Raw genomic sequence first — 23708 nt, forward strand, 5'->3', positions numbered from 1 at the left:
CGTCCTTGGCCCAAATCGTTCGAGATTCCAAGTCTGTCCAGTTTGGTTGGAAACGAACAAGAGAGAGTACTATGCCCAGTAAGAGCTCTTAAGTACTATTTAAGACGTACGAAGCCATTACGAGGACAATCAGAAGCTTTATGGTGTTCTATTAAGAAACCTGCTTTACCGATGTCGAAGAACGCAGTCTCTTATTACATCAGACTTTTGATTAGAGAAGCCCATTCTCATCTGAATGAGGAAGACCATGCTTTGCTGAAGGTAAGGACACATGAAGTTAGAGCTGTCGCTACTTCAGTGGCCTTCAAACAAAACAGATCTCTGCAGAGTGTAATGGATGCAACCTATTGGAGAAGCAAGTCAGTGTTCGCATCATTTTACCTTAAAGATGTCCAGTCTCTTTACGAGAACTGCTACACCCTGGGACCATTCGTAGCAGCGAGTGCAGTAGTAGGTGAGGGCTCAGCCACTACATTCCCATAATCCCATAACCTTTTCTGGGCTCGAACCTGTGCCGCCCAGTGAATAAGCTCCATTTAGCACTTATTCTTAGGTAATTTACTGCTAAATATACCAGAGAAAAAATGTAAAGGAGTGCTAGGTTAACTAGCTCGCTCACCTATTGGTGTCGGTATAAAATTGGGCGTATAATCCAGAGGTCCCGCACTATTTAGATTCATCCACGACAAAGATCCCAATAGAGGAGAGCCGTTCAACCTCACTCGGCACCACCAACTCTGCATCCGCTCAGAACCCAACTCCTTTTAGCACGCCTGTGTTGTAACCCGCTTTTTTGTTGTGCTCTCGTATTTCGCTTATTTTCCACTGGATTATGGCTTCTTCGTCGGTTTCCCAGGAGACACCGTCTAAGTTAAGTACCAAGCTATGTTTTGCTGTGTTTTGAGCAATCTAGATCGTTTAATATTTAAATTATAGGAGTTTATTCTCTTCGTTCATTTCGATCTTGCTTGATTCCGCTTACAGTTGGTACTCCTGTTTTGAGAGCTTTTAGTTTCACTCGCGGTGTTACTATGTGTATTATTTTTATTATTAATTAAATGTTATTTGTTTTTGTGAATATTCATTATTTAGCGTTTAGAACCCTCGTGGTTCATTTTTAGGGCCGATATCAGTTACGTATCGTTATGGCTTGCCGACCTTCGTTACTAGGCGGCAAATTTATTTTATAAGTCATCAGGTGTGCCTTTGTGATTTATTTATTATGTTGCATGCCTTGCCCTAAAATTTTTATGTGTATATTTATATAAGTTTTCAACGCTATTACTATTATAATGAATATTTGTGCTATTACTCCGTTTGATCTGTCTGGTTGGGGATCGTCAGTTGGTAGCCCTGCTGCTCCGTATCACGTGATCCTCCCCCAAGCTCCCCCTCTCGCTAGGTGGGCGGCTAGGCTTCTCTCCCCCCTCCCCTAGGGGACCGTGGCCTTCCCTCCTTTAGAGGGGGTAGTTCAGTGTGTATGGACTTTGTCCTCCGGGTGTCCCGGCGGGTTCGTCTCTGTCTAGACGGGTTGGCCACCGGTCAACAGAGTTGGATCCCGGTGCACCCTGTTTTATATTCACTTATCACACTTTTATTATGTTATACGAAACCCTCCGGGTTCGGTTGGCGGTTCTTATATACAGTTCCGCCCCCCTATTAATTTATAACAGTTCCTATGATTATATATGATTATATATGACAGATTACTATCTCGGAGTTCCTATATGAATTGGTTTATGGATATACTTTTATTTCCCGGCCCGGGGCTTAACCTCGCTCCGGGAAATCAGACACTGTGTGTCTTAATCCTTTGTTGCATTTTATACTCCCGGCTCGACCGGAATGGATAGCTATACTCTAGTCTTAAGTTAGACTTATGTTTAGGCCCGGGTCCTCCGGACCTGCCCCTACTTAAGAGTATTACAATTAAACTCTAGTCTTCAGTTAGACTTATGTTAGGCCCGGGTCCTCCGGACCCGCCCCTACTTAAGAGTATTACAATTAAGCTCTAGTCTTAAGTTAGACTTATGTTAGGCCCGGGTCCTCCGGACCCGCCCCTACTTAAGAGAATTACAGTTTCTCATATACTATTCTTTTTATAGATGGTGCATTGTCAGTCGACGGCCTGTGCGGCTGTTCTGCATCAGCCTTGTGGGCACACCGTATGTCGGTCTCACGCCCTCTGCAGGGTTCAGCTGGAGGACATCGTGGTCTGGCACCCTGACAACTGCATGGTCTGTTTTGACCTCATCACCACCCTTGGATCTGACTCGGTGAGTCCTGTTGGCTATGTTGTCTTTTTATCTATCTTACCTTTTTTGGTATACATACACTATTTAGTAAGATTTCTATGGTCTTGAAGGACCACTATGAGTCTGCCTTTTTATAATTCCCTCTATTATTTCAGGCATCCCCGGAGCAAAAGTCTGCGGCTCGGGCCACACTGAAAGTGTGGGTTGGTGGTTTTGCCCGGAACGTGAAATCCAAGCAGCCTTACGTCCTATCCGAAGACTATTGTGCCATGGTCTATCCTAACGCCAAGTCTTCAGCCGCTGTGGCTAGGCATGTTGCAGCTCCCATCATTGCCCACATTGATGCCACCATAACGGGGTTTATTGATCAAGATCAAGATCCGTCGGATGCCCCCGGAGATCTGGAAGACAATGTTGCTTCCATGAACCTGGACGTCGAACCCATGTTATTGGATGATCCGGACGCAGGTAGGGTGGTAAGTGAGGCAGGTGTTACCGGCGCTGAGATTCCTATCCTCAGCCCCGCTCTTTCATCTTCTTCTGATCGCTCTTCCTTTCATGGTTTTTCTGGGGACCGTGATTCGTCTCAACGATCACACCCGGTTCCCCACAAGGATAAGTCTACATCTAGAACCTTACCTAAAGCTCGTAAGCATCACAAGGCTTCCCATAGTTCTAAGCTGAATACAAACCCGTCATCTAAGGCTTCCGGCTCCTCCTCTAAGTCTCACGACCCAGGAGTACAATCCGCCACTCCTGCTCCTAGCCCGGGCCTTTCCGAATCAGCCATGCTTCACATTGTGTCGGAGATGCAAGCTAAGTTGGTGTCGGAAATGCAGGCCAAGATGGACACGATGTTCTCTAACATCGGTCAGAGACTTGGGGCATTAGAGCAAGGGACTCCGGAGCGAGTCCAAAGCTCTCTCATCCCGGATGCCTCTAAGCTCCCGCCGTTTACCAAGAATAATCCTTGGCGCATGGCTCTTCATTCTCCGTTCTCAGACGGAATGTTAACTTTGGAAGGTCTTGGCACTCGTCCTCTAGAGGACTTTGAATTCTTTCCTCCTGGTCTGGCATTTCCATTTCATGGTTATGCCAGGCTTACCGGGGAAGCTCTGGTTCGGCTAGATAAGGTCCCCAAAGAGACCGTCATCTTCCCAAAAGAGCAAGCCCAATCTGTTTGGGCTAGGTTCTTGAACGACATCGGTTGCACCAACACCATGTTAACGCCGTATAAGAGTTCCTTCACAATGTTTTTAATGGATAAAAACACCGTGACTCTATGTGTCAATAAGGTAGCAGAGCTTGCTTTCCAATATGCTCTGGAGGAGAAGCCCTTGCCTCCCATCCGAGAGGTGGATCCGATCTCCCTCCTTCTTCCTTCAGGCATTGAGTGTTGGGACAACGTCCATACCACTTTTACCTCTGGCAAGCTATCAGCGGACTGTGCCTCAGTCTTGTTTAGTGAGCGGCTTCCCCGTCTCCCGGAATCCCTCATTAAACAGGAGTATGATTCCCGCCTACGTGTTGGCCGAACTCTGAACTTGGCCACATCCACGGAGTCGATAGCCTTGACTTATGATACTGAGAGTATCTTTAAGTCTCTCAATAAGGCTACGTTGCAGTCATTATACTACGACCTTTATGACTTCGCTACTGCTAAACGTAGGTGTCGCAAACACGTCCTGGCTGAGGCGACCATTAGGCACGAGCCTAATAAGCTTATCCGGTCCTCCTGCTGGGGTTCAAATCTCTTCCCTGAGGATCTTGTAGAGGAAGTCTTGGCAGAGGCCACTAGAGTCAATCAGAGCCTTAAAGCCCGTTGGGGTTTGACTCCTAAACGGAAATAAGACCCCGCAAATTACCAAGCCCGGGTTAGGAAGAAGCTCCGCCCGTATACCTCTACCCAGTTCAGGCAACAGCAGAGTAGTTCGTCCAATTTCCGACTGCCTCTTCCTCCATCTCCCGTTGCTCCTGCACAGCCTTCCACCTCTCAGGCTCCTTCGGATGACTATGTCACCGTTCTGCTCCCTAAGAGCCAGCTTTCCGGTGCCTCCACCACTTCTCCTGCCTTTAACCAGTCTTATGAGGCTCATAGCTCTTCCCAGAGTTATAACAGAGGTAGAGGCTACCATCGTGGTTCTAACCAGAACAGAGGTAGAGGAAGAGTCTTTCGTAAGGGAAAGAACTTCCGAGGCGGACGCGGAGGCAACTCCTCAAACCAATACTGAGGTGCAGCAGGTAGGGGGGAGGCTTTATGCCTTCCGCAACAAATGGAGATTCAGTCCCTGGGCTTTCAGTATCATCTCCAAGGGACTGGGATGGAGTTGGATTCAAGGACCTCCACCTCCGAACAGATTTCATCAACATTCCACTCCAGACCTAGTCGAATTTGTCCAGGACCTGTTACAAAAGAACGCCATACAAGAAACGAAACACCTGAAGTTTCAGGGTCGGCTGTTCAGTGTCCCGAAGAAGGATTCGGACAAGAGAAGAGTGATTCTAGACCTATCCCTTCTCAACTTGTCCATTCAATGCGACAAGTTTCGAATGCTTACCGTCTCGCAGGTGCGGACCTTACTTCCCCGTGGGGCCGTCACCACCTCTATCGATCTTACAGACGCCTATTATCACGTCCCGATAGCGAGACACTTCCGTCCGTATCTAGGCTTCCGCCTAGGGGACAAAAATTACTCCTTCAAGGTGATGCCCTTTGGGCTCAACATCGCCCCAAGGATCTTCACAAAGTTAGCAGAAGTTGCTGTTCAGGAACTCAGAAATCAAGGGATTCAAGTAGTAGCCTATCTGGACGACTGGCTCATTTGGTCAGACACCTCCCAAAATTGCCTAAAAGCCACTCACAGAGTCATCCAGTACCTTCAATCTCTAGGCTTCCAGATCAACTTCAAGAAGTCCCGTCTTCTTCCGAAATCAAAGTTCCAATGGCTCGGCGTGCAATGGGATCTTATATCTCATACTCTGTGTCTTCCCAAACCCAAGAGGTTAGAGATTGCAATGAACACCAAACGCTTTCTCAAAGACAAAGTAAGTTCCAGACGACTCCAAGAGAGGATCCTAGGGTCCCTTCAATTTGCTTCAGTGACGGATCTACTTCTGAAGGCAAAATTGAAAGATATCAATCGTGTCTGGCGTTCGAGGGCGAACCGGAAGCTCCGGGACAGGAAAGTCCGCCTTCCTCCCATTCTCCGGGAAAGACTTCTACCTTGGACAAGGGCCAACAATCTGTCAAAGTCAGTTCCCCTTCGATTTCCGCCTCCGAAGTTAATCATTCACACGGACGCATCCCTATCAGGTTGGGGAGGCTATTCTCAGCTCAGGAAAGTTCAAGGTCTTTGGTCTCCCTTATTCCGCCAACTTCACATCAATGTGCTGGAGGCCATGGCAGTTCTTCTAACCCTGAAACGTCTCGCTCCACCCAAGAGACAACACCTTCGTCTGGTTCTCGACAGCGAAGTGGTGGTCCGCTGCCTCAACAGAGGCGGATCAAAATCAGGGCCTCTGAACCATGTTCTAGTAGCCATATTCTCCCTAGCAGCCTCGAACCGTTGGCATCTTTCAGCTGTCCACCTGGCGGGAGTCCGGAACGTAGTGGCGGACGCCCTGTCCCGGACCTCCCCTCTAGAATCGGAATGGTCACTCGATCTAAAGTCATTCCGGTGGATTCTCTCTCGGGTTCCGGGTCTCCAAGTGGATCTCTTCGCCACGGAGTCCAACCACAAGTTGAGAGTATATGTGGCTCCCAATCTAGACCCTCAGGCCTACGCCACAGACGCTATGTCACAGAATTGGGACATCTGGGAAAGGATTTATCTCTTTCCCCCGGTGAATCTTTTACTGAAAGTCCTAGACAAGCTGAGATCCTTCAAGGGACGAGTAGCCTTGGTCGCACCCAACTGGCCCAAGAGCAATTGGTATCCTCTCCTGCGAGAGTTGAGACTACATCCTCACCCGATACCCAATCCGGTTCTGTCTCAGATAGTACAAACACGCGTTGTGTACGCTTTCTCAAACATTCAGAGCGCCCTAACTTTATGGACTTCATGAAGTTTGCGGCCATGCATGGGGCCAATATTGATCCTCAAAAGACCCTGTTCCTAGAATCAGATAAACGGGATTCCACCATCCGCCAATATGATTCTGCGGTTAAAAAGTTGGCTAAATTTTTGATAGACTCAGACGTACACTGTATGAACTTGAACCTTACAGTCACTTTCTTTAGAACTTTATTAGAATCAGGTCTGGCAGCCAATACTATCACCACTATTAAATCTGCCTTGAAAAAGATATTCCTAGTGGGTTTTAACATAGACTTAACCGACTCTGTGTTAGCTTCTATTCCGAAAGCCTGTGCCAGACGGAAACCGGTTACTCGTCCTACCCCGGTTACCTGGTTCCTTAATGATGTACTCAAATTGGCTTCTGATACCATTAACAGTTCTTGTGATTACATTCCCCTTCTCAGGAAAACACTTTTCCTGGTAAGTTTGGCTTCCGGGGCAAGAATTTCTGAACTGGCAGCTTTGTCAAGAGACCCGGGTCATATTGAGTTCCTTCCTTCGGGAGAGGTCCTTCTTTCACCTAACAAATTCTTTTTAGCTAAGAACGAAGACCCTCAGAACAGATGGTCCTCCTGGAAAATTGTTCCCCTCACGCAAGATCCGTCTCTGTGCCCTGTTACTACTCTTAGGTCTTATTTATCCCGGACCTCCTCTAACTCCTCGGGGCCTCTATTCGTTAGAGAACAAGGCGGTACCATTACCATTAAAGGGATCAGGCAACAAATTTTGTATTTTATTAAACAAGCTAGCCCTGACTCTTTTCCTCTTGCACATGATATCAGAGCGGTTGCTACTTCGGTGAACTTTTTTCACCACATGAATTTTACGGATCTTTCCAGGTATACAGGGTGGAAGTCACCCTCAGTGTTCAAGAAACACTACCTTAAACATTTGGAAGCCCTTAAATTTCCTACAGTAGCTGCAGGGAGCGTAGTTACCCCCAGGTAACTCATATGTTAATTCCTTGTTATTTTATCTCTCCCCCTTACCTGCCTCATTTATACCCTATTTGTATTCGTTGGTTTCGCACCTGATTACTATCATTATATTTGTTAATTTTTGACTCCTGAGTATCTGTATATATCATCACTCACGGCATTATTATACCTTACCTTATTTGTCAGTTGTTCCACCAAGTGGATTATGTTCCTCTTAAGATACCCTTATAATTGTTTTGTGGCACTCATCTCTGATTAAAGCATCCTGTATTTCCCTTACGCTTATGTTTTTTCCTTTATTTTGCAAGTTTGGTGACATTTCTCTTGTATATATTCACTGGCCGGCACAGGTTCAAGCCCAGAAAAGGGATTTTGACGTAGGAAAAATCTATTTCTGGGCGAGGGACCTGTGCCGCCCAGTGAACCCTCCCAGCTCCTCTCCCTTGGAGTCCCCAAACTTTGGGTGCTAAGGAGTTGGGTTCTGAGCGGATGCAGAGTTGGTGGTGCCGAGTGAGGTTGAACGGCTCTCCTCTATTGGGATCTTTGTCGTGGATGAATCTAAATAGTGCGGGACCTCTGGATTATACGCCCAATTTTATACCGACACCAATAGGTGAGCGAGCTAGTTAACCTAGCACTCCTTTACATTTTTTCTCTGGTATATTTAGCAGTAAATTACCTAAGAATAAGTGCTAAATGGAGCTTATTCACTGGGCGGCACAGGTCCCTCGCCCAGAAATAGATTTTTCCTACGTCAAAATCCCTTTTTTAATCTTTCTCTTGAAATGCTTTTTATTGTTGTTTTTGGGTTGTACGGAAGGCTAAGAAGCCTTTCGCATCCTGGTTGATTTGGCGGGTGGTCAAATTCTTTCTTGAGAAGCGCCGAGATTAGAGGTTGTGATGAGGTCCTTTAGTATGGGTTGCAGCCCTTCATACTTCAGCACCTAGGAGTCGCTCAGCATCCTAAGAGGATCGCTAGGCTCAGTAAGGAAGACGTACTTAAAAAGGCAGAGTAATTGTTCAAGTCGACTTCCTTACCAGGTACTTATTTATTTTATGTTTGTTATTTTGAATAACTGCTAAAATGAAATACGGGATACTTAGCTTCTATTGTTATCATGTATGCTGGTCTCCACCCACCCCCCTGGGTGTGAATCAGCTACATGATCACCGGGTAAGATTAATATTGAAAAATGTTATTTTCCTTAGTAAAATAAATTTTTGAATATACTTACCCGGTGATCATGAATTAAAGGACCCTCCCTTCCTCCCCATAGAGACCCAGTGGACCGAGGAGAAAATTGGTTCTTGTTGACAAGAAGTACCTGAGTACCTACTCGACAGATGGCGCTGTTGTTGTACACCCCCACCTGTATAGCGATCGCTGGCGTATCCCGCCCGTAGGTTTTTTCTGTCGGGCAGCAGAGCTGCAGCTACATGATCACCGGGTAAGTATATTCAAAAATTTATTTTACTAAGGAAAATAACATATTATGGAAGTCTTCCCTTACCACAACTGTGCTCTGTACCACATACAGCACCAGAGTCTTTTCAACTGATGCAGAGTTGTGGATAGATGTCAGACCTAGGGACTATAGTAACACCCCAGTCTTGTCGATGATTTTTTCCAGATGTATCTTGTCAGATTTTGATGTAGGTCGTAGGTCGGAAATGCTCCCTATAAGGGTATGTAAAGAGGCAAAGGAGCAGGAGAAAGATGGCTTAATAATAAGTTTAATAATAAATGGAGGAAGTTTCATAGTAGTAAAACTTGTTGAATTTTACACAAAATATCTGAAAGAATGCTCTATACTTACTGCTTGGAAGACATTATCATACTATTTCACAAAAAGGAGGCACAAAAGACCTGAAGAATTACCGACTAATAAGTTTACTCTCGGTAATATATAAAAACAAAGATCATTTTAGGCCGAATAGAAAGACAGCTAGACTTTAATCAACCAAGAGAGCAGGCAGGCTTTAGAAGCCGGTATTCAACAATGACCATATCCATAAAATTAACCAGTTAGTGGAAAAATCAACAGAGTATGACAAACCACTATGTATGGCATTTATAGATTATAAGAAAGCTTTTGATTCTGTCCAAACCAGCAATAATGAAAGCCCTTCAAAGACAAGGAATAGATCAGTCTTATGTTAGGACACTTGAAGGTATTATTATTATCACTATTAGAGTAAACTGCATGCCTAGTATTACGAACAGGATGGAAATGTCTAGGAAGATCTGAATGTAAAGGATGGTTAGAATTATGAAAAATCTTATGCAACATGCATAATGAACAAATTGAACGAAGGTGCTAAAGATTAATATCTAGATCAGGAATAAGAAATTTAATAGACCGTAAGTTTCTGTCCAACAAATTAAGATGAGAATCAGCAGCCAAAGACCTGACAGGAGAATAATACTCGAAACAAGGTAGAAAGAAAGAATTAAAACACTTCTTCCGAATAGATTGATCACCAAAATCTTAAAAGACTTTCTTAATAAGCCAATTTTTTGTGCAATTGAAAAAGACACAGACCTAATGTGTTTCTCAAAAGTAAATTTGCTGTCAAGAATCACACCTAAAATTTTACTCAGGAAGTATAGCAATCCTAAAATCACTTAAAATACAGAAGCATATTGGTAATTAAATGGCAGGACAGGGTTAGAAATGAAACTATAAGAGAGATTACTCGAGTGCCATATGTGGATGAGATGGTGAGGGGTAGATGGATATGGTTTGGGGATGCTCTTTGCACTCCCCAAGAGAGATTAGTTCACCAAACTTTCAACTGTGCTCCACAAGGCACTAGAAGAGGTGGAAGACCCAGGCCTACATGCTGAGGACTATGGAACGTGAAGTAAGAGATAATGAATGGAGAAGTATTGATTTGAAAGCTCAAGAAACAACTGGCGAAATCTAACTGAGGCCCTTTGCGTCATTAGGCATACGAGGAGATGATGATGATGATGATGAAATACATAGCCATACAGTTAAGACAGATTAAAATCTATTTTAGAACAGTTTCAGGTTGTTGATCCCTTGTCCTTAACAAATTTTTTGAGATCTTCTGTGTGCTATGTTGCGATGGTCACCATCCAACTCAAGGAGGAGGCATCACCTATCATGGCACTTGCATTCCTATAACTACAGATTTTGCTTTGCCTATGTATTTCCTCACTAATGTTGACATCTTCTGTTATTCCCATGTTACCCAATAGGTGTTATTTAAAGAGATCACAGCACCTTCAATTGCTCTCCTCATTGACCTGTCACGACATTTGTAAATGACTTCTGTCTTTTGAAAATCTATTTCATGGGTTTTCTCCCAAGTGTGTCAACCTATGGCACAATAGTAGTTCCCCGTTCTGCAAGCTGCAATATGTTCCCTTTTTCTCTCTTTCAATGAACGCCCTCTTTTCCAGATATAGCAATTCTCACAATAATTACATGGAATAGAGGTATATATAATTCCATGTAAGGATTATGAGGAATGCTATATCGGGTAGAGCGACCACTCGTTGGAAAAGATTGGCTCTCTTATTTTCTTCATAGAAAGTTTTATGGGGAACACTGCATTGCTAACAAGATGGCTTTGTAAATTGTGTTTGATATATAACATTGTTTTCAATATTAATCTTACCCGATGATCATGTAGCTGCAACTCTGTTGCCCGACAGAAAAAACCTACGGTCGGGATACGCCAGCGATCGCTATACAGGTGGGGGTGTACAACAACAGCGCCATCTGTCGAGTAGGTACTCAGGTACTTCTTGTCAACAAGAACCAATTTTTCCTCTGTCGTGCCACCGGCAAGACCTACTTGATACGCTGTTGTTTCTGGAGTTGATTTCACGCTTTTTCGCTGTACAGGAGTTATTATCATTACCTTATCAAGCTTTTTTGATTAGTTTTGGATTAATTGTTGACGACTTGGATAGATTTTGGATTCCCCCCTTGGCTAATTCAAGATGTCTGACCATACTCAAGTCCCCAAGTACAGGCAGTGTAGCGCTAGGGACTGTTCTAGGCGTCTTCCGAAGGCCTCTATAGATCCTCACACCGTTTGTTCCAATTGTAGGGGTAAATCCTGTCAATTGGAAGATCGATGTGAGGAATGCGCTGGGCTTTCGGAATTCGATTTTAATGAATTCCTTAAGAATGCACGTAGGCTAGAGAAGGATAGGATCAGGAGGAGTTCGTCTCGCTCTTTTGATTTTTCCTCTCCCCATGCCCCTCAACCTATTCCTTCCCCTGTAGTGGTGACTCCCGACCCTTCTACTAGCTCTCAACCCTCAATGGCGGACATGACGCGTGCCATTCAGGCTCTTGGTGACAGAGTGGAGTCATTAGCTAATGACCGCAATCAACTCTTGGCCGATGTCAAAGAGTTGAAAGAGAAAAGTGCAGTGGGAAGTGTAGTGAGTGCAAGTGCGGTGAAAAGTGTCAGTGTCAGTGTTACGCATGAGGGTGCATCTGTTCGTGCCAGTCGTCCTCCCAGTCCGGGACCTCTTGCAAGCTCCCAAGCCCAGGGGAGAAGCAATGTCGAAGGACCAAAGGGTTCGACAGGCCTTGATCAGCGTACAGATGTACCCTCAGTGGTTGCGGACGTATCTTGCAGAGATCGTCCCATCCACAAACAGACGAGTGAGCCCATTCATTCCTCGTCTGTGGAAGAAGTTTCTCGGCAGAAACGCTGGACCCAGGTCTCACGACCTCTCAAGCGCAAGGTCCCTTCCGAGCGAGTCCAACGGCCCAGGTGTAGCCACTGGGTCAGTTCGGACTCGCCGCAGTCTTCCGAAGACTGCACACCTCCCAAGAGAGGTAGAGTGGTTCCGCAGCAGGCAATCACTCCGTCTGTTGCCGCACCAACCACTGTAGACCCTAAGTGGTCTATGCTGCAGTCTATGCAGACTCAGCTTGCTTCCTTCATGCAGGAGTATCGTGCTGAGAAGGTTGACACTGCACCTGTTAACCTACAACCTGCCACGGTTGTGCGCTCAGCAGACACTGCGGCTGCCTGCTCCCACACTCCGGCTGTGAGAGCTCCACCACCGATGCGCAGTCGACCCTGCCAGACGCATGTTGACGTTAGCCGACGTGCGGCACCCTCCGTTGACATGCATGAGCTACCGCATCAGCAGTGGGAAGGTGCTGTCAAGCTGCCGTGTTTTGACGCAATGCGGCAGTCCCCACCACGCACCATCACTCCGCTTTTGTTGTTGCCAGCTCTCAGACTGACCAGCAGCGGCATGATGTTGGATCCAGTGCAGCTACGCATGCACCCGTGCTGCCGGATTCAGCCGTTCAGCCTTCTTCTCCTCCTTTGCCGCTTCCTCTCAGCATTCGGATGAAGGAGTCTCTGATGACGACGAAGCTGCTCATTTGGACGATCAACACTCCGACATAGAGGAACCCAAGACTACGCCTCCCTCCTTAGTCTTTAGGAAAGTCCTTGCCCTGTTTAAGGAGTTGTATCCGGACCAGTTTGTGTCTGCAATCCCGCGCTCACCTCCCTCTGAGTTCGCTTTAGGCATGCAGTCAGCAGCTCCTGCCTTTACGAAGCTCGTACTCGCGCGCTCATCCAAGAGAGCTTTAAGGGTACTGGGAGAGTGGTTGCAGTCCAAGAAGCAACTTGGGAAGACATCCTTCATCTTTCCTCCGACCAAGCTTGCTTCCAAATCTAGCGTCTGGTATGCCACGGGAGAAGATCCCGGCTTGGGAGTTCCTGCCTCTGCCCAGGGCGACTTCTCAAGTCTGGTAGACTCTCCCCGCAGGCTGGCTATGAGACGCTCCAAGATTTGCTGGACCTTTTCGGACATGGACCATCTTTTGAAGGGAGTTTTTCGTGCGTTTGAGATCTTCAACTTCCTGGACTGGTGTTTGGGAGCGTTAAGCAGAAAGACCTCCCCTTCGGATAAGGACTCTGCCATGCTCATCATGTCATGCATGGACAAAGCCATTCGGGATGGGTCTGGCGAGCTTGCGGCTTCGTACGTGTCTGGAGTTCTTAAGAAGCGAGATCACCTTTGCTCCTTCTTGTCTGCGGGGATCACAACATGTCAGAAGTCGGAGTTGATGTTTGCTCCGCTTTCCAAGTGTCTCTTTCCGGAAGAGCTGATCAAGGGGATTGCCGCCTCGTTGATCCAGAAGGATACCCATGACCTGGTGGCGTCATCCGCACGTAAAGTCACAGCTTTACCTTCCGTGCCTAGACCTAGGATGGACACACCAGCGTCTAGGTTCATTCCGCCCTTTCGTGGCAGAACCTCCAGCAGAGGAGGTACCCGTGCCGACAGTCAACGTGGCAAAAAGAAGAAGGGTTCCAAGTCCTCAAAAGGCAGAGTCTGACTGCCAACCTCTCCAGACAGCAGTGGGAGCCAGGCTCAAGAACTACTGGCAGGCCTGGGAGAACGGGTGCAGACGCACAGTCTGTGAAGTTGCTCAGAGAGGGGTACAGGATTCCATTCTTGCGCAAGCCCCCTCTAGCAACTACTCCCATCGACCTCTCTCCCAGGTACAGAGAGGAGGACAAGAGGCTAGCTTTACAGCAAGAGGTGTCTCTCTTGCTACAAAAGGGAGCGGTAGTCATAGTCCGGGACCATCAATCCCCGGGCTTCTACAACCGTCTCTTCTTAGTAGCGAAGAAGACAGGAGGGTGGAGACCGGTGCTGGACGTCAGTACTCTAAATGCTTTTTTCACCAAGCAGACGTTCACCATGGAGACGACGAAGTCGGTGCTAGCATCGGTCAGGAAGGAAGACTGGATGGTCTCGTTGGACCTAAAGGACGCGTACTTTCACGTCCCCGTCCATCCAGACTCCCAACCTTTCCTAAGGTTCGTCTTTGGAAAGGTCGTTTACCAGTTCCAAGCCCTGTGCTTTGGCCTAAGCACGGCACCTCTAGTGTTTACCAAACTGATGAGGAATATTGCCAAATTCCTGCATTTGGCAGACATCAGAGCCTCCCTCTATTTGGACGACTGGCTTTTAAGAGCTGCGTCAAGTCGTCGCTGTCTGGAGAATCTCAAATGGACTATGGATCTGACCAAGGAATTGGGTCTCCTGGTCAATGTAGAAAAGTCCCAACTCGTCCCATCCCAAACTATAGTCTATCTAGGTATGGAGATTCAGAGTCGAGCTTTTCGGGCTTTTCCGTCGGCCCCCAGAATCAGTCAAGCCCAAGAATGCATCCAGAGCATGCTGAAAAGGAACCGATGTTCAGTCAGACAGTGGATGAGTCTAATAGGGACGCTTTCATCGCTGGCCCAGTTCATCGCGTTAGGGAGACTCCACCTCCGACCCCTTCAGTATCATCTAGTTGCTCACTGGAGAAAGGACATGACGCTAGAAGCGGTCTCAGTTCCTATATCCGAAGAGATGAAGTCTGCACTGACTTGGTGGAAGAACAGCATTCTTCTCAAGGAAGGTCTACCACTGGCTGTTCAGACCCCCGACCACCTTCTCTTCTCGGACGCATCGGACATGGGCTGGGGTGCGACACTGGACGGACGGGAATGCTCGGGCACGTGGAATCCGGATCCAAGAGCACTTCACATCAACTGCAAGGAGCTACTGGCAGTTCATCTGGCCTTGAGAAGCTTCAAGTCCCTCCTTCTAGGCAAGGTAGTGGAGGTGAACTCCGACAACACTACAGCCTTGGCGTACATCTCCAAGCAAGGAGGGACTCATTCGAGGAAGTTGTTCGAGATCGCAAGGGACCTCCTCACCTGGTCAAGAGATCGAAAGATATCGCTTGTAACGAGGTTCATTCAAGGCGACATGAATGTCATGGCAGACCGCCTCAGCCGGAAGGGTCAGGTCATCCCTACAGAGTGGACCCTTCACAAGAATGTTTGCAGCAGACTATGGGCCCTGTGGGGTCAGCCCACCATAGATCTGTTCGCTACCTCGATGACCAAGAGGCTCCCAAATTATTGCTCACCGATTCCGGACTCAGCAGCAGTTCACGTAGATGCCTTTCTTCTGGATTGGTCCCATCTAGACCTGTATGCGTTCCCCCCGTTCAAGATTGTCAACAAGGTACTGCAGAAGTTCGCCTCTCACGAAGGGACACGGTTGACGTTGGTTGCTCCCCTCTGGCCCGCGAGAGAATGGTTCACCGAGGTACTGCAATGGCTAGTAGACGTTCCCAGGACTCTTCCTCTAAGAGTGGACCTTCTGCGTCAGCCGCACGTAAAGAAGGTACACCCAAGCCTCCACGCTCTTCGTCTGACTGCCTTCAGACTATCGAAAGACTCTCAAGAGCTAGAGGCTTTTCGAAGGAGGCAGCCAGAGCGATTGCCAGAGCAAGGAGGACATCCACTCTCAAGGTCTACCAGTCAAAATGGGAAGTCTTCCGAAGCTGGTGCAAGGCGAATTCAGTTTCCTCAACCAGTACCTCTGTAACGCAGATAGCTGACTTCCTTTTACACCTAAGGAATGTAAGATCCCTATCAGCTCCTACGATCAAAGGTTACAGAAGCATGTTGGCAGCAGTCTTCCGCCACAGAGGCTTAGATCTTTCCACCAACAAAGATCTACAGGACCTCCTTAAGTCTTTTGAGACCTCAAAGGAGCGTCGGTTAGCCACACCAGGTTGGAACTTAGACGTGGTTTTAAGGTTCCTGATGTCAGCAAGGTTCGAACCGCTTCAATCAGCCTCTTTTAAAGATCTCACTTTGAAGACTCTTTTCCTCGTTTGCTTGGCAACAGCTAAAAGAGTCAGTGAGATACACGCCTTCAGCAGGAACATAGGTTTTACATCTGAAACGGCTACATGTTCCTTACAGCTTGGTTTTTTAGCTAAAATTGAGCTCCCTTCTCGTCCTTGGCCCAAATCGTTCGAGATTCCAAGCCTGTCCAGTTTGGTTGGAAACGAACAAGAGAGAGTACTATGCCCAGTAAGAGCTCTTAAGTACTATTTAAGACGTACAAAGCCATTACGAGGACAATCAGAAGCTTTATGGTGTTCTATTAAGAAACCTTCTTTACCGATGTCGAAGAACGCAGTCTCTTATTACATCAGACTTTTGATTAGAGAAGCCCATTCTCATCTGAAGGAGGAAGACCATGCTTTGCTGAAGGTAAGGACACATGAAGTTAGAGCTGTCGCTACTTCAGTGGCCTTCAAACAGAACTGTTCTCTGCAGAGTGTAATGGATGCAACCTATTGGAGAAGCAAGTCAGTGTTCGCATCATTTTACCTTAAAGATGTCCAGTCTCTTTACGAGAACTGCTACACCCTGGGACCATTCGTAGCAGCGAGTGCAGTAGTAGGTGAGGGCTCAACCACTACATTCCCATAATCCCATAACCTTTTTTTAATCTTTCTCTTGAAATGCTTTTTATTGTTGTTTTTGGGTTGTACGGAAGGCTAAGAAGCCTTTCGCATCCTGGTTGATTTGGCGGGTGGTCAAATTCTTTCTTGAGAAGCGCCTAGATTAGAGGTTGTGATGAGGTCCTTTAGTATGGGTTGCAGCCCTTCATACTTCAGCACCTAGGAGTCGCTCAGCATCCTAAGAGGATCGCGAGGCTCAGTAAGGAAGACGTACTTAAAAAGGCAGAGTAATGGTTCAAGTCGACTTCCTTACCAGGTACTTATTTATTTTATGTTGTTATTTTGAATAACTGCTAAAATGAAATACGGGATACTTAGCTTCTAATGTTAACATGTATGCTGGTCTCCACCCACCCCCCTGGGTGTGAATCAGCTACATGATCATCGGGTAAGATTAATATTGAAAAATGTTATTTTCCTTAGTAAAATAAATTTTTGAATATACTTACCCGATGATCATGAATTTAAGGACCCTCCCTTCCTCCCCATAGAGACCCAGTGGACCGAGGAGAAAATTGGTTCTTGTTGACAAGAAGTACCTGAGTACCTACTCGACAGATGGCGCTGTTGTTGTACACCCCCACCTGTATAGCGATCGCTGGCGTATCCCGACCGTAGGTTTTTTCTGTCGGGCAACAGAGTTGCAGCTACATGATCATCGGGTAAGTATATTCAAAAATTTATTTTACTAAGGAAAATAACATTTTTCCAAGAAAGGCCTTTACCAAGCCCACTAACTGGGTGAACCCCTCTTTTCTCTATACCGAATATGTTAGTGGAAAGTGAAAATGCTTTTGACTGAGAGTGGGAGAGATCTCATTCATCAGTCAAATGATTATCATTGATAGCTAATCTGTATCTCAGTAAACATTCAAAACACTATTGTTCCGTCACTAAATATAAACCAACGCTATTTATAGGGGAATTACTTTTGGCGAAGCTGAAATACCATACAAATAGCTGCAGGTTTGTATCGTTAGGATAAATACAAATTTCTTCCTCATTTGTCATATTGGCAGTATAAGGCATTTATATAAAGGGCTTCTATGAATGACTAATGAAAATAGTTTTTGAGATTTTATGACATGATATGTTTTATATTATTCTGTACTTAATTTTATGCTTATTTTTCATGTCTTCTGTAGGTTGGGATGAGGTGGAGGATAGAAAAAGAAGTTCTGGATGGGAAGGGACAATTTTCATGTGGAGAAAAATATTGTAAGGAAGATACAGATCTCCGCACATGGGAGATGAACTTTTGTTATGCTGAGCAAGGGGTTAAGAAAAATGCCCTGGTAAAATTAAGTAAGTATGAAATTCAAATTTTTTTTTTATGGATAATAGACTAGAATCCAGACAATTATTTTTTGAAAATCAAATTTTTCAGGGTTTTCTTGAATCATATGTCCATGGAACACATGCACTATATGAAGTAGTCAAAAGCTATGCTTGCCAAAATGGCAAGTTTGAATGGAGGTATAAGTAAAAAGATTCATAAGCCATTTCCATTTGATAATGCAATACCTAATTTTTCACTAACCTATTTGTTACTATATCAGTAGTTAATTTTACCAGCTATATTTAGTTTTAGTATAAATTATTTTCTGATCATTACCATCACTGAACTAGGTTGCTATGATTATTCTATTTCAAAAATCAAAATAGGAAATCAAGTTAGGGTTAAATTCATGACTGGCATAGACAGACCATGATAGGTTACCCAAATCAGCAGCCAAAGGAGCAGGAATCTCCTTAAACCAGAATGCTGCACAACACATGCCAACAGTTCAAATACATAAGTCCGGTGCTGCTCACAGTATTTTAACCTTCCAAAGATCAAGATTCTTTTTGGCAGTCAAAGCATATGCCAATATTATTCCAAGAACTACAACCTAGACTAAAACTGAATTATGCCTGAGACTGTTTGTTTCAATGTTATCTTTAAAATGGCAAAAAAATGCAAATCAGGATCTAGAATCCGGATCAGGATCATCTCCAAAATTTAATGGGGTCATCCGTGACGTAAGATCTAACTGCGGTGAGAATTTTGTTAAAATCTGTCAAGTAGTTTTGACGTAATCCTGTCCACAGACACACAGACAGGCAAATAAGTTAAAAAAAAATTGAGTTTCTGGGCTTGAACCTGTGCCGGCCAGTGAATAAGCTCCTATTAGCACTTATTCTTAGGTAATTTACTGCTAAATATACCAGAGAAAAAATGTAAAGGAGTGCTAGGTTAACTAGCTCGCTCACCTATTGGTGTCGGTATAAAATTGGGAGTATAATCCAGAGGTCCCGCACTATTTAGATTCATCCACGACAAAGACCCCAATAGAGGAGAGCCGTTCAACCTCACTCGGCACCAGCAACTCTGCATCCGCTCAGAACCCAACTCCTTTTTAGCACGCCTGTGTTGTAACCCGCTTTTTTTGTGCTCTCGTATTTTGCTTATTTTCCACTGGATTATGGCTTCTTCATCGGTTTCCCAGGAGACACCGTCTAAGTTAAGTACCAAGCTATGTTTTGCTGTGTTTTGAGCAATCTAGATCGTTTAATATTTAAATTATAGGAGTTTATTCTCTTCGATCATCTCGGTCTTGCTCGATTCCGCTTACAGTTGGTACTCCTGTTTTGAGAGTTTTTAGTTTCACTCGCGGTGTTACTAAGTGTATTATTTTTATTATTAGTTTAAAGTTTTTTATATGCTATTGTGGATATTCATTATTTAGCGTTTAGAACCCTTGTGGTTCATATTTAGGGCCGATATCAAGTTACGTATCGTAGATGGCTTGCCCACCTTCGTTACTAGGCGGCAATTTTATTATATAAGCCATCAGGTGTTGTCCTTTGGGATTTGTTTATGTTGCATGCCTTGCCCTAAATTTTTTATGTGTATATTTATATAATTTTCAACGCTATTACTATTATAATGAATATTTGTGCTTATTACTCCGTATGATCTGTCTGGTAGTGTTTGGGGATCGTCAGTTGGTAGCCCTGCTGCTCCGTATCACGTGATCCTCCCCCAAGCTCCCCCTCTCGCTAGGTTGGTGGCTAGGCTTCTCTCCCCCCCTCCCCTAGGGGACCGTTGCCTTCCCTCCTTTTAGAGGGGGTTGTTCAGTGTTTATGGACTTTGTCCTCCGGGTGTCCCGGCGGTTTCGCTCTGTCTAGACGGGTTGGCCACCGGTCAACAGAGTAGGATCCCGGTGCACCCTATTTTATATTCACCTATCACATTTTATTATGTTATACGAAACCCTCCGGGTTCGGTTGGCGGTTCTTATCTACAGTTCCGCCCCCCTATTAATTTATAACAGTTCCTATGATTATATAGGATTATATATGACAGATCACTATCCCGGAGTTCCTATATGTATTGGTTTATGGTTATACTTTATTTCCCGGCCCGGGGCTTAACCTCGCTCCGGGAAATCAGACACCATGTGTCTTAATTCTTTGTTGCATCCTTTTTATGATCCCGGCTCGACCGGAATGGATAGCTATACTCTAGTCTTAAGTTAGACTTATGTTTAGGCCCGGGTCCTCCGGACCCGCCCCTACTTAAGAGTATTACAGTTAAGCTCTAGTCTTAAGTTAGACTTATATTAGTCCCGGGTCCTCCGGACCCGCCCCTACTTAAGAGAATTACAGTTTCTCATATACTATTCTTTTTATAGATGGTGCATTGTCAGACGACGGCCTGTGCGGCTGTTCTTCATCAGCCTTGTGGCCATACGGTATGTAGGTCTCACGCCCTCTGCGGAGTTCAGCTGGAGGACATAGTGGTCTGGCACCCTGATAACTGTATGGTCTGTTTTGACCTCATCACCACCCTCGGATCTGATTCGGTGAGTCCCGTTGGCTATGTTGCCTTTCTAATTATTTTACCTTTTTTGGTATACATACACTATTTAGTAAGATTTATATGGTCTTGAAGGACCACCGGGAATCTTCCTTTTTATAATTCCCACTATTATTTCAGGCATCCCCGGAGCAGAAGAATGCGGCTCGGGCCACACTGAAAGTGTGGGTTTGGGGATTTGCCAGAAACGTTAAATCTAAACAGCCTTACGTCCTATCTGAAGACTACTGTGCCATGATCTACCCTAATGCCAAGTCTTCAGCCGCTGTGGCTAGGCATGTTGCGGCACCCATCATTGCCGACATTGATGCCACCATAGCGGGATTCATCGACCAGGAACAAGATCCGTTGGATGCCCCCGGAGATCTGGAAGACAATGTTGCTTCCATGAACTTGGATGTTGAACCCATGTTATTGGACGATCCGGATGCAGGTAGGGTGGTAAGTGAGGCAGGTGTTACCGGCGCTGAGATTCCTATCCTCAGCCCCGCTCTTTCTTCTTCATCTGATCTCTCTTCTTTTCATGGTTTTTCTGGGGACCGTGATTCGTCTCATCGATCACACCCGGTTCCCCCCAAAGATAAGTCTACATCTAGAACTTTGCCAAAAGCTCGTAAGCCCCACAAGGCTTCCCATAGTTCCAAGCCAAATACAAACCCGTCATCTAAGGCTTCCGGCTCCTCCTCTAAGTCTCACGACCCGGGAGTACAATCCGCCACTTCTGCTCCTAGCCCGGGCCTTTCCGAATCAGCCATGCTTCGCATCGTGTCGGAGATGCAATCTAAGATTGTGTCGGAAATGCAGGCCAAGATGGACACGATGTTCTCTAACATTGGTCAGAGACTTGGGGCATTAGAGCAAGGTGCTCCGGAGCGAGTTCAAAGCTCTCTCATCCCGGATGCCTCTAAGCTCCCGCCGTTTACCAAGAATAACCCTTGGCGCATGGCTCTTCATTCCCCATTCTCAGACGGGATGTTAACATTGGAAGGTCTTGGCACTCGTCCTCTAGAGGATTTTGAATTCTTTCCTCCTGGTCTAGCATTTCCATTTCATGGTTATGCCAGGCTTACCGAGGAAGCTCTGGTTCGGCTGGATAAGGTCCCCAAAGAGACTGTCATTTTTCCAAAAGAACAAGCCCAATCTGTTTGGGCTAGGTTCCTGAATGATATTGGTTGCACCAATACCATGTTGACGCCTTATAAGAGTTCCTTCACAATGTTCTTAATGGACAAAAACACCGTGACTCCATGCGTCAATAAGGTAGCAGAGCTTGCTTTCCAATATGCTCTGGAGGAGAAGCCCTTGCCTCCCATCCGAGAGGTGGATCCGATCTCCCTCCTTCTTCCTTCAGGCAATGAGTGTTGGGACAATGTCCATACCACTTTTACTTCTGGCAAGCTAACAGCGGACTGTGCGTCAGTTATGTTTAGTGAGCGGCTTCCCCGTCTCCCGGAGTCCCTTATTAAACAGAAGTATGATTCCCGCCTACGTGTTGGCCGAACTTTGAACTTGGCCACATCTACGGAGTCGATAGCCTTAACTTATGATACTGAGAGTATCTTTAAGTCTCTCAATAAGGCTACGTTGCAGTCATTATATTTTGATTTATATGACTTTGCTATGGCTAAACGTAGGTGTCGCAAACACGTCCTGGCTGAGGCGACTATTAGGCACGAGCCTAATAAACTTATCCGGTCCTCTTGCTGGGGTTCAAATCTCTTCCCTGAGGATCTTGTGGAGGAAGTCTTGGCAGAGGCTACTAGAGTCAATCAGAGCCTTAAAGCCCGTTGGGGTTTGACTCCTAAACGGAAATATGACCCCGCAAATTACCAAGCCCGGGGTAGGAAGAAGCTCCGCCCGTATACCTCCACCCAGTTCCGGCAACAGCAGAGTAGTTCGTCCATTTTCCGACAGCCTCTTCCTCCATCTCCTGCTGCTCCTGCACAGCCTTCCACCTCTCAGGCTCCTTCATCGGACGACTATGTCACCGTTCTGCTCCCTAAGAGCCAGCTTTCCGGTGCCTCCACCACCTCTACAGCCTTTAACCAGTCTTATGAGGCTCAAGGCTCTTCCCAGAGTTATAATAGAGGTAGAGGCTACCACCGTGGTTCAAACCAGAACAGAGGTAGAGGTAGATTCTTTCGCAAGGGAAAGAACTTCCGAGGCGGACGTGGAGGCAACTCCTCAAACCAGTACTGAGGTGCAGCGGGTAGGGGGGAGGCTTTATGCCTTCCGCAACAAATGGAGGTTCAGTCCCTGGGCTTTCAGTATCATCTCCAAGGGACTGGGGTGGAGTTGGATTCAAGGACCTCCACCTCCGAACAGATTTCATCAACATTCCACTCCGGACCTAGTCGAATTTGTCCAGGACCTGTTACAAAAGAACGCCATACAAGAAACGAAACACCTGAAGTTTCAGGGTCGGCTGTTCAGTGTCCCGAAGAAGGATTCGGACAAGAGAAGAGTGATTCTAGACCTATCCCTTCTCAACTTGTCCATTCAATGCGACAAGTTTCGAATGCTTACCGTCTCGCAGGTGCGGACCTTACTTCCCCGTGGGGCCGTCACCACCTCTATCGATCTTACAGACGCCTATTATCACGTCCCGATAGCGAGACACTTCCGTCCGTATCTAGGCTTCCGCCTAGGGGACAAAAGTTACTCCTTCAAGGTGATGCCTTTCGGGCTCAATATCGCCCCAAGGATCTTCACAAAGTTAGCAGAAGTTGCTGTTCAGGAACTCAGAAATCAAGGGATTCAAGTAGTAGCCTATCTGGACGACTGGCTCATTTGGTCAGACACCTCCCAAAATTGCCTAAAAGCCACTCACAGAGTCATCCAATACCTTCAATCTCTAGGCTTCCAGATCAACTTCAAGAAGTCCCGTCTTCTTCCGAAATCAAAGTTCCAATGGCTCGGCCTGCAATGGGATCTTATATCTCATACTCTGTGTCTTCCCAAACCCAAGAGGTTAGAGATTGCAAGGAACACCAAACGCTTTCTAAAAGACAAAGTAAGTTCCAGACGACTCCAAGAGAGGATCCTAGGGTCCCTTCAATTTGCTTCAGTGACGGATCTACTTCTGAAGGCAAAATTGAAAGATATCAATCGTGTCTGGCGTTCGAGGGCGAACCGGAAGCTCCGGGACAGGAAAGTCCGCCTTCCTCCCATTCTCCGGGAAAGACTTCTACCTTGGACAAGGGCCAACAATCTGTCAAAGTCAGTTCCCC

General features: G+C 46.1%; 1 protein-coding gene across 2 annotated transcripts in view; it reads left to right on the forward strand.

The window, feature by feature from the left end:
• LOC137629041 (protein FRA10AC1 homolog) overlaps positions 1 to 23708 on the forward strand; it is a 79126-nt gene that overhangs the window by 48345 nt on the left and 7073 nt on the right. For both annotated transcript variants that reach the window (XM_068360306.1, XM_068360307.1), the window contains exon 5: positions 17762 to 17921. In XM_068360306.1, the coding sequence (XP_068216407.1) occupies positions 17762 to 17921 (160 nt within the window). The remainder of the gene's footprint in view (positions 1 to 17761; positions 17922 to 23708) is intronic.

This window comes from Palaemon carinicauda, chromosome 37 (assembly GCF_036898095.1).
Source record: "Palaemon carinicauda isolate YSFRI2023 chromosome 37, ASM3689809v2, whole genome shotgun sequence".
Classification (NCBI taxonomy): Eukaryota; Metazoa; Arthropoda; class Malacostraca; order Decapoda; family Palaemonidae; genus Palaemon; species Palaemon carinicauda.